The 12,195-nt window shown below is 35.4% G+C and overlaps 1 protein-coding gene across 9 annotated transcripts in view; it reads right to left on the reverse strand.

Moving 5' to 3' along the window:
* MYCBP2 (MYC binding protein 2) overlaps window positions 1-12,195 on the reverse strand; it is a 177,521-nt gene that overhangs the window by 133,234 nt on the left and 32,092 nt on the right. For all 9 annotated transcript variants that reach the window (XM_054272161.1, XM_054272164.1, XM_054272156.1 and 6 more), the window contains exons 3-8: window positions 10,222-10,437; window positions 5,428-5,581; window positions 3,976-4,172; window positions 3,517-3,759; window positions 3,173-3,244; window positions 1,262-1,358 (exon numbers count right to left, since the gene is read on the reverse strand). In XM_054272161.1, coding sequence (XP_054128136.1) covers window positions 1,262-1,358; window positions 3,173-3,244; window positions 3,517-3,759; window positions 3,976-4,172; window positions 5,428-5,581; window positions 10,222-10,437 — 979 coding nt within the window. The remainder of the gene's footprint in view (window positions 1-1,261; window positions 1,359-3,172; window positions 3,245-3,516; window positions 3,760-3,975; window positions 4,173-5,427; window positions 5,582-10,221; window positions 10,438-12,195) is intronic.

Consider the following 12,195-nt stretch of genomic DNA (forward strand, 5'->3'; position numbering starts at 1 on the left):
GACAGTTTGAGAAATTTCTGAATGGGTATTCCCATTTGGATTTGCTTTTGCAAATTGTTAAGAAGGCACACACATTTAATTTGTGCCTTTTTACAGTATAAATACAAGGCAGTCTTGCAGAACAACACTTGCCACTGAGATTTGCAAAAACAAGCTAACAGCTCCAAAAGGTAGACTTTAAATGTGCTCAAATCTCTCCAAGACTTGCATGAAGAACACTGATTTGTTTACAGATGGTAACATAATTAAGGACATCAATGAACCCAACTGTGTAAGAAGCTGCCCTGAGGTGAACAAAGCTGAAAAACCACTCTGGAAGGCAGTTTTTCAGGTCCTTGAATGTGCTGTCACTGAAATACCTCTTACAGCCCCCACAAAGAGCAACAGCAGCTTCAAAAGACATCCGTACTTTAAGGATGTGCAGAAGGTTGCATGGACTAGATTCAACATTCAGAACTTGTTTAAAAAATTGCTGTTTGCATTTTAAAGACAAAAATTCTAGAGAACTTTTCTGAGGTTTCAGTCAGTGGTTTCTTATTTATGTCAGGATGAAACAAAATCTTTCTTCTGATCTACAACATGTCTGTCATTATTTGATTAAAATATATTCTTGTGTCCTTCTACTATTTATCTGTGTAGCTAAGAACAGATGTATTTCACTAGAAGGCCATTAAAGCATGTTCCAGGAACTTTTTTATTCTCTAAAGAGACTCAAGTTATGAGGCTCCTCTGAAAAACGACCACAAAATGAAAACAAACAAACCCCCATAAAACAAACAAACCCTACCCAAAACAAAAATAAAATTCCCCAAACAAATAAACCAAAATCCACCACCAATATAAACATCAGAAGCATGGTCCATCAGTGTTCATTAGCTGCCTTTGCTTTTTGGATATATTTTTACCCTATTAAAAACAAAATGGTTTTGTTCATAGTTTATAATTGCCTACACGTAAGACATCCTGGAAACAAAGTCATACATGAGGCAAACACTCAAAGCTCAAATGAGAAAGAAAACTTTTAGGAAGGAATTTAAATTAAGATGTTTACATATTCTAAAGTGTTGCAATATTCTTCCAGCAACTGGAATAAGATGCAAGGCCTTGAAGTGAAATACTGAAGCTGGTCTGAAGTGAAGCAAAGTCATAAAGCAATCTATTTGTGCCCTCAAAACCTCTCAGTTTCTCTTCTGCTTGCCTGAAAATACATAAAAAGTAAAGAGCAAACTATACCAAATTTCTCTCATGTGGAGATTCTCACCTGGCAAAGTAACTGTACCGTCTTGTTCCAAAGTTTCAGGGTTTATTCTTATGGCTGTCATACTGTGATTATTCGCATCTCTGTATAATAAGTAGCCCTGGCAAGAGCAAAAAAAAAAAAAAAAACGTGGAGGTATGAAAATACTCTCAAATACATTGATAATAAAAGGGGAAAAAAATGCAATGATTATTTTAGATATTGCTTTAAAATAACAGAAGCCTTTTACATGAAATGATGATCAACATTTTTTCTACTAACCAAACTTTAACTAAATCCCATATTAAAAGATGAAATTTGACTCCCTTCCTTCACTTTCTTCATGCCATAGATTAGCATGCTGAAACTGGTATACAACTTTTGAAGCCCCACATATCAATTGTTATTTATATCTGTATACAATTAGAATTAAAAGCCACAGCCACAGTAAAAAACAGTGTTTCTGTATCCACTCTTCAACTCAAAAGAATAGTCACAGGAATATCAGAAAGGCAATAGATAATGTTGTCCTATACAGAAGAGCAATCATTATTGCATATAAATACATGCATTAAAATCTAGAATAAAAAAAGTATTAGTTAACTACTTTGACTCCCACACTAAGACAGTTCCTTCCATTGAAGCTACTGGATAAATAAATCTCAGCAAAATAAGGAAAACAAGCCCACATAAATTAAGCAAAGAGCATTAAAGTAGATAGAAAATCTTCAATCTAAAAGTAACTATTATGATGAAGTAGGAAAAATCACCTGAATTTAAGGTAACCATGTACCTGAAGGGAAATGACACTAAGGACATTTTATCTCTTATGGACACATAACTAGCAATAAGTGCAAGTCACACACCTTTCTATAAATATAGGCACAGAATGACACTTGTCCTAACTGCAGAGCCGTTGGCTACAGTCACTGTGTGAGGGCACACACCTGTACAAGCACTCAAAAAGCATCACATATACTTATAGTTATGTACAGAATGTCCAAACATGTAACACTGTATAACGAAGCCACGTGAATCCTGTTCCTTTCCAAACTGATAGAACAGGCTCCAGAATTAATACATCCACACCCACTTGTTTTGTGCCAGTGCACCTTTCAGTGATTTGCTTTTACAATAAATAAAACCAGATTTGTGTTTGTGTTTACACAAACAATAACTGCAATGAAAGAACATATATTAATGAACAATTTCACTTCAAAAGCATGGCAAGGAGTATACTAAAAATCACACTGGGACAATGAGATCACTCAGTTAAAAGCAAATATACAATAAAATCAGTAAATTAATTGTTCTAGGAAATACTTTTTTAATGTTTTGAGGGTTTTTTATAACGAATAATAAAAGTGTAAGAAAAAGTGGTTGATATTGCAGAAACTAACCCTAAAAAACACAAACCATACAAATATAGTTAACTCCACAATGTCAAAGTCAAAAATTATCGCTACACATGGTTTACATATGCTCAATCCTTCCCAACAAAAACAGCATTTCCTTATCTTACTGCAGATGTTTTCATGTCAATTTCTTTTCATAAACAGGTATTTCAAATATTTTTTACATGTTTGTTGTAGCAACACTTTCTTACATCCATTGACATGCACATACACACATCAGAACCACACATCAATTGATTATACAGTTCATGAACTGATGTGCTAAAATATATTTTGCAAAAGTCTTTTTACAGTGACAACACAAAGCAAAGACACTCCACTATTCCTTTCCACAGGCCTGTGATTACAGGTCCACCATCCCCCATAATTTAGAAGTCAGTACCAAAAATTTTGTTTTTTATGAAGAAAGTCAAAGGAATAATAAAATATCCATGTAAGCTTACTCTAAGGCAGGGTCTACTTAAATTATTTATGAGAGATAAGGAGGGCTGCACATTTTATATTTTAAGTATTCACTTACCTGAGCATAACCTAACCAAGACTTTTTTTCTTTTCTATTTTTGATGCGGGATGTAGAATTGTATATATGGCCCTGAAAAGCAAAAAATCTCCATCATTTAACAAATACCAGAGTGAAAACTCAACACATAATCATTTACCATTTAAGCAATATCTTCAACCATATTGCAAAGTAAAAATTCTAAGAAAATGTTGTCAAGTTGTCATAGAAATTATCAGAAAAATTTACACAAACTGTAATAGAACTGATGATTACTAAGCTATATAAGATTGTCCATGGAAACAGGACATCATAAAAATTAAAATACTAAGTATCACTCATCAGACAAGAAGCAGACACATTACCCTCACTGTCCCACTGTATCCAGAACCAATTTTGTAAAGTCCATCTTTACATAAGAGATAGAGGAAAAAACCATCACTCTGAAGTAGGCACTGGTCATCTTCATCTACAGATATTTCTTTCAATGGCCATTTGTGCATCAAGGCTGCCTTCTTTATCCCATTACTGAACCAGTCCTGGATTTGGATTTTGCCCACCAGAACTGCCTGTACACTCCGCTGAAGAGAGTTTAAAATGGTTGGCACCTAAACAGTAAAAGAAAAAGTGAGTGAAAAGGATTACAATTATTTAAAATGTTGTATTTTCTGTTCTAACTCTAACTCAAGAAAGACAAAGAAATACCAACTCATCTCAAAAATAGTGAGAAGGAGAAAAAGGTAACAATTAAACAACACATCTCAGAACTCATGAGAAGTACTCATTTACATAAATTCCCAGACAGAGAAGTTTTAGTGCAAGACCTGAATAGTCTGACAAGCATGGCTGCCATTATTGGTGAGGATTGCAGAGATTGCTTGCAGTGTCCTTCCTGTCTCTCCCCAGGCAGCCACCAGACTGAAGAGGCAAGCGCAGGAAAGCGCTGTCAAGGACTGTCCCGTGCTGTCATTCATTCCCGTGCTACGGACTGTTATTTCCAAAAGCAGCTGGAACAGGGATTCTGCAGATAAAACACAGCCATTGCACAGATCAGTCACAAAATCATACAAAACAATTTCACTATCAATGGGAAATTAAAAAGGAAAATACATTCTCTCTTTCCTCAGCTATTATATTCAGAGCTAATTTCAGACAGAAAAGCATCTTAAATGAACCTGAATGATCCTTAACTTTTCTTCTTTTCAACCAGAAAACATCAAGTCTGGATAATCACCATGGCTGAAGAAGAACAACTACAAGTCCTTCTGTCACAGTGGAACACATTAACAAAAAATGGGCCAGAAAGAGTTATTATAGTAGACACTATTCAATCTGCCCCATCACTGTGGTAATGATGTGTAGATCACTTGTCTACTCTTTATGACCATTACCCACGTTGAAGCACAACCCACTTCATAGGAACAAGCATTTCAAATTGAGGCTTGAAAATTATTTTCATCATATGCCTCTTTCCAAAGATAGTTTGGTGGCTGAACTTCTCTAACAATCCCGGTGTGAACAGAAATCCACCTAAATTTGCCCAAGAGCTGATACAATTAATCACTAGGGCAGTAATCAAAAAGTTTTCTTTGCAGCTTTTTAATACTCCATGCATCAATACAAAATAAGTTTTCTGCAGCACATTACAATCTTTGGAAATGCAATACTGTTAAGTCAGAAAACATGAAAAAATACATGAAGTCTAAAGACTTTTTAAAAATTGTCTTTAGAGAACTCAGGCTACAGCCTAGACTTCTCTGCAGTTCGGTCAACAAACAAAAGATAAAGGGATTTTAACTTAAAGGATATAGTCAATCATGCTCTCAAAGGCATCAGAAGTTCAGTTCTAATTTTCAATATCATTTAAAAGAAAATTAATTTTCAGGGAAACTTTGGGATGGCCAGAGAAAATAAAAACAAAAATTGTGACACTCTGCTTAGCAGCTCCACATAAATGACAAAATTAAACATCTAAGCTATAGACCACAACAGCAGATTACAAGATAAATTCACCCTAAAACTGTATTTTTTCCAATAAGACCAAGTATTTTATGTTTCAGTAAGAAAGTAAAATTTTTTAGGCTGTGATGTTCATTACTTTGTTTCAGTGAGGAAGTACCCCATACATGCACCATAAGGACCTAACAGGCCAGAATAGTCAGTCAGTTGAGAACAAGCATGTTACTATCTCACAAATACTTGCCAAGAACCCTTTTTTTCTGTCCAACACAATAACAGGTGTGTGTTAATAAAAATACAGTAAGAGATGAGATTACCTAGGACTTCAGGAGGCTCTGATTGCAGGCCTTCTGGTTGCTGACCTTGGAGCACATTAAGTAGGGCTTGTAAGCTCCTGAGACACAAGGATGGATGAGAAAATCTCGTCTCCTTTATCAATTCAAAGACTTCACACAATCCAACTTCAATGATCTAAAGAAGCACAGATTTTTCAGAACAGATGTCAGTATAATATTTTTAGATCTTCATCGCAAAAGCATATCCCAGTGTTCACTGAACAAGACAATTACTCAAATAAAACTTGTAATATAAGATACAGTGTTAAACCAGAATCAAAATCAAGAATCCACCTATACAACTATACCAACAAATATTACATCTAAGTCAGACACTACATAAAAGAGCATATCTAAGCAAACTAAGTTTCCTGAAAGAATAAGGAAGCTTAAAATTTCTGCACAACAAAAGGCAACCTGTACCTCTGAGCCCTTCTAATTTCCATCCAGTTCACTCTTTGACAGTTTTCTTTTTCCTTGCTCATCAATGTGAGCCTGCAAACTAGAACGGTCTTGCAACCTGGCTGCACATCCTGAACAATACATTTGACAGCTGATACTGGCAGCTCTAGAACTGTCCCCTCCAAAGTCTGAGATTATTTTTTATATCGTGACAAAAACAAAGATTAATTGCTAGTCACTAAAACTCCACATGTACTCATAAAAGACATGCATTAAGCCAACTAACAGAACATATTTAAAAGCCCTGTTAGAGCCATCTCTAACTTTCCCTTTTAGAATTCCTGACTATTCTGAGATTACAGTCATGCTTCTCTCCACTGACTGCTACCTTGCACTTCCTCCTCAAACTCTGTATTTAATAATTATGAAGATGAAAGAGAGGAGGGTTAGCACATTACAAATAAGCAACTATATCTTAAAAACTTCCCTATGTCTTTTGGTCAGGAGCAGAGCCCCCATAGAGTATTTAACAGAGATTCATCCCTGAGTAAAATCTAAGGAAAAATATAGAAATGCAAAAATAAATAACATCATTAATGCAACTGCCACCCATGCTTAAAACATATATTCTGGAAGTCAGCTCTAAGTTCTACTGGATGCCTTGCAACTGTCTTTGCAGGCCTTTAATTTGATTCCCATCCTTCAGAAATTGTTTTACCATCTATCTTTTTATTGGAGGAAGGATAAAAACATAACCAAGTCAAGTCCTCAAAGCACAACAGCAATTTTCCTACTAATTACACCTTACATTTCACATCAGCAATGGAGTAGGGGGAAACACATGCATGGAATTTACAGTGACAAAACCTGTCAACATAATGATTTTTCCAGGATCTAAAACTCACCATCATCCTAAAGGCTAAAAAATAAAACACATTTTTATAAATGCCCTTCCTGTTCATTTATAATGTCTTTGAGAGCAACTAAGTTTATTCTTCACAATCTTCAGACAGAAGACCTCATCTAGGAGCTGACAGAGGCAGCTAGAGCAAGTAGAGAATTTAACACAGTGGAAAATGTTTGGTGAACTTCCACTACAGCAGGAATCAATAAGAGAGAGTTCTGCTGGGATGTTATCAATTCTGCATAGGTTTTGGGTTGGTTTTTAAATATCTGAAATCAAGAGATTGGGTAGGCTTCATAAAATAGATCTATTCACTGTATTATCTCATGTATGTATATCTTACATACACACACACACATATATATGTCTATCTCTCTACCTCTCTCCTCCAAACCATACTCTGAAGGATAGAATAAGCAAATAGTTCTTTTCAAGACACCTTAAGCTTGTTCTACCACTCTCTGAAAGGTTTTTGAGCCAAAACAAGCACTGCACTGCCTCAGTTTGTGTCACAGCCTGACTGCTCTTACTGATGCTCTCTGTTTAACCATTCTCCCATTCGCTTTGCAACACCTTTGAGACTTCAGAACAAAAGTTTAAGACTGCTTAACAAAAGGTACCCAAAATTCTAGCCTGGATGCAGACACTGTGACTCCTAACTAATTCCTAAAACCTCTCAAGATTTCATCTTGAAGTCTTCTCTATGCCCTTGTTTTATTTCCTTTATCTTTCCTCTCATTGTGAGCATTATCCCCACAATTCTACAATTAAAATTACACACTACTCTGATTAATTGATATTATATACATACACAAAAAAGAGAACATTTACAAAGGTAATATTATGCTAATGAATTTTAAAATGTGTAAAATCAGTCCCTAAAGAAAGTAATTATTTGTCTTTTATTTTTTGTTACAACTTAAAAATTTAAATTTTTGCTTAAGGTTATTAACAAAATGTATGCCAGGGCAGGAACAAAGAATATTTAAGTCAGTTTACTCCACCTTAATCACTTTATTCCAGTATTTATCTCTTTTAGTACACGGCTTCTATGGATCATTCATTACTCAGCCTTAAGTTTAACACCGGGGGGGGGAGCTGTTGTCTGTCTCTGTGTCTGTGTGTGAAAGGTGTGGGAAATACCTCTCCTTTACTCTGCAAATTACAAATCTTATCAACAGAACTGACCTACTCCATTTTAGGTAGAGAGAATGCCTCACCACTAGCTAAGATAATAAATAAGGTAGCAAACAAGTATGTCTGACAAAGGCAAGTATTTCCTGAGAAACCAAAAATATAAAGCTAGCAAAACAAGTTACCAAACTATCTGAACAAAACCAAAACACAAATTTTTTGTTATGCTACTATCTGAAGAGCAGCAAAGTCTGTCTCTTAATGTTAAAAACAACTATTCTCAATCTTATTATAGAAATTGCATAGGACAATTTCTGATTCCAAAATACATTCTACTTAAAGGCTCTAACAAACCTGACTTCCTCAAATTTAAGATCTGAAAGAAAAATACCTCAATAGAACTCCCAAAGTCACCTTAATCTACCAAATTGTAGAATATTTTCAACTTATTCTCAATTAAACAAAAAACCACTAACACACCAAGGACTACACTCTGGAGAATCTGTAAGAGCAGAAATTCTAGCCACACTTTTTCTCATCTTTCACCTCACTGTCAAACTCAAAATACATCAGTATCCTTTTTAATAAACTAACAATTGCTATAAGAAATTTGTCTTGTAAATATTGTGAACCTTAGAAACACAATATTGTTCATTATCATGAGACAGACACCTGTACCAAGGATAGCAAGAGATTTACAAGTCAGTCCCTAGAAGTTTTACTATATGTGAGACAATTCCAAGCAGATGTTTTTTTAAAAAGCATGAACGCAAGTCCAATTGTTACCTCCAAGTGACCTAAACAACCCTGTATTACCCAGATAGTTATGAAAAATACTGAGGTTGTATCAGGCATCTAAACATATTTTGAACCATAAATTCTCAAATTTGATATTTTGTAGATACTTTACTAAAAATTAACAGTGGGAAAACATCTTAATTTTCACCAGTTTTATATTTGCTGTACTGAATGCAACAAAAATCTCAACAATTTTCTATTTTGAGAGAAGTTTATTACCTACAGTTTCCCTACCATTTTTTCTAAGCCACCATCTTTGTAATTAGCTGTCCAACACAATACCAATGCTTTGGTTTCCACATGCAGGTCTTCTGTCCATATCACTGATAAATCTCATCCTGCTTGGAAGCTCTTTTAATTTCAACATCGTTTTAAAACATCATTCCATCCTCCATAAATGCTAGTAGCTACATTGCCTTTTACTTAAAATTAAGCACCCACAAGCACTTGCTGATTCATTTAATACAATCCACAAGTACTCAAATGCAGTTCATAAACAATGCTGACTTTATTTCCAGTGACCACATATTGCAATCATCAGTCATGAAATTTCAGTTGGCTGACTTGGTTATGCTTCTCTACAATTCACCACAACTATTTTCTGGAGTGCCAACTTTACCCCTCAGATAACAACACCTAAACGCAATCATCTACAAAATCCTAATTTTCTAAGTCACTCAAATATTCTACATAACCACAGCTGCAACCACCTTTTTTAATTCAGCATTTGTATTGGTTTTAGGCCAAATATATACAAAGGAAGTTAATCTGAATATCCTTTTTAGATTCAGAAGAACAACAAAACAAAGCACGTTCCATAGCATTGATAAGGTAGCAATGAACAAAACTAAATGCAGAGTTTTGTAATACATAGTAAAAAACAAGTGAACCAACAAATTGAAAAAAATAAAAAAAATCAGTAAGTCCTTTATTTCTGACTTTCTACCATTAATCCTACTGAAAGCATAGAAGCAGTCAATAGTAAAAAACCCACTGTAACTGTTCAACTATAGCATCAAAATCTCAACATGCAGTACAATCTGGAGCTGTCAGTACCACTACGGGCACTAAAGCCAAAAAAGGGAAAGAATAACGGACAGTTGCTGCAATTACATGCAAACCCAGCAAAACATCTTAGGAACCATTCCACCAAATTATTTCCATTATTAGAAAGACTTAATCTTTTTGGAGGGTAAAGCAAAAAAGAGCACCCTTTACCATTATGAGCTGGTAGCCTCTCAGAGATATAAGAGCTGCCTTATTTGCATCATTTCTGTGTAGATTTTTGAGGCAGGAGGTGTTCAAGTACCAACACTTTGAAAAGAATTGAGTGTTTACCAGACATTTAACTGACTTTAATTGGGCAGGTACATAGATCATCCTAATTCATTAAATGATTCTGAACTAGATGGACTACAAATAAAACTACAGCACTGTTCTAAGCAGCTGGATTGTACTGTTGCTCTTTAATCCCCAAAAAGAACACACCAACCTTAGATAACATACATGGCACACTTTAGGTGGTATCAGTTACTTGCCTTTGGAAGTTTAATAGGTGGCTCTTTGGGCTCCTCCTCTTCATCACTGTCTGAATCCCCACTCTGGACACTGTTCTTCGAGGCCAAAGACACAGACGCTTCCTTTTTCTGCCACTCCAACACACAATGGCGGACATTGCAGTAAACATTAAAAGCTGAAGGATTGCTATGTAATCTGATATCTGGTATGGTTATTGTGCTCTCTAGGCTCTCAGTCTGAAAAACAAGATCAGTTTTAGTTTATTAGTTTAGTAAAGTTTCAAGCTTTGCTAAATATAAATAATCTCAACAGTCTCAATTTTGACAGACCAAATTATTTCTAAACTAGAGACAATTTTCCTGCTGAAGTACCTGAAGGTCTACTTCAAGCAGGGAAGAAAGGAAGAAGAAGACATTTCAATAGATTCCATCTAGCTTCAGCCTCTACCTCTCATAACTTGATGAGGACACCGGGACTAAAAATGACAGCAGCTCAGGCTACAGAATGATCCAAACCTGTGCCACAGTGGTAAGAATAGCAGAATCAAGCTCTATCTCCTCAACAGCAGTCTGTTTCGAAGGTTTTAATTATAATTGAATTTTTTAAATACATGCCTTGTTATTCTAGTTTTAACCTGCTGGTAAATACTAAAAATTTAAGATGTTTGTTAAACATATACCAGAAATTTAAAAATCCACTTGTTTTCTCATTAGATGAGAACTGATGACAAGTTTAAAAACTCCTGTCAGGATGCTGCAGAGAATAGTTTTGAGAATAATAATCTAATGGACTAATTACTAAATAAAGAAATCAAGGCCTGTGACTTAACAAGACACCATTCTGTTGTCAGAAGCCCTGAGCCACAAAGTATGAGCTGGGAAATTGTTCTGAGAAACTCCCACTACCATGGCCCAGCTTGGTACCTACTACTGGTATATTATTGTCAGCCTTGCCAAGACACAAAGGAGCCTTCATGAGGCTGCCACCGGACTTGGAAAAATAATAGTAAAAAGAAAACATTTAAAAAAAAAAATTTTTAAAAATCTGCCCTGTACTTTCCCAGTCTGAAACAGTAAGATGGGAGAGGAGGTATGACTGCCTTGAAAAATCAGAACTCCACAACAATTAACTCCCAGGCAGGGTTACACTTTCCATTGGATTGTGTACTAGCAAAGACCAGGCTGGTATCAGCACAGGCTTTGAAAACTGGATTTCAGGCACATGGGAGGAAGCGATTCTCTGTAAGAGCTTGCTGTAGACAGAGGACACACAGATCATGCAAGGAGAGAAGGCCCAGGTTAAGAGTGCAGGACAAATTTGCTTGACCATGCAAGGCAAAATGCAGGGGATTATTAGGCCAGACAGACTCAGGGTCATGACTGACTTCACAAGGTCATTTCTGGTTTCATTCTTGTATTCTTGAGGGACAGGGGGAGGAAGGGCACAGTGAGAATGGAGGCTTTATGGTTTTTTGGTTTTTTTTTGTTTTATTTATAGGGTATTAATACTGTGCACTGCCACATTCATCTGGCATGAAATTACATGGTGAATTATACTACAGTGATTTGAAACAGATCACTGAGAGCAGTGATGGGAAGGAGAACATTAAACTAGCAGAGGAGAGGTAAAAGGAATTTGACAACCAGTGAAGTGGGTAATATTTTAATGGGGTGATTTGTTTTTCTACAATATGGATGCCACAATTTTCTACATCAAAACCACTTGTATCTGCACATACATTTTTATTAATACCACAAACAACACAAGACTCTAAGACCTTTGAACACTGTATGTTAAAAAACATAAAAATTCAAAATTACTTGAAAATATTTAATCATTCACATATTCCCTGTTTTTGACTATAATATTATTCTGACTGTACTGGTATGTATTTGCCTATCTTTCCTTTCCATTATTACTAAAGTTATTGCAAGCTAGAACATTAAGAAGTAATGCTTTACTATGCAACCTATTTTATCAAACACATTGTGTAG

The sequence above is a fragment of the Melozone crissalis genome, unplaced genomic scaffold (genome assembly GCF_028551555.1).
Source record: "Melozone crissalis strain CALT ecotype California unplaced genomic scaffold, PUWL_Pcris_2 ptg000013l_1, whole genome shotgun sequence".
In the NCBI taxonomy this organism is placed as follows: Eukaryota; Metazoa; Chordata; class Aves; order Passeriformes; family Passerellidae; genus Melozone; species Melozone crissalis.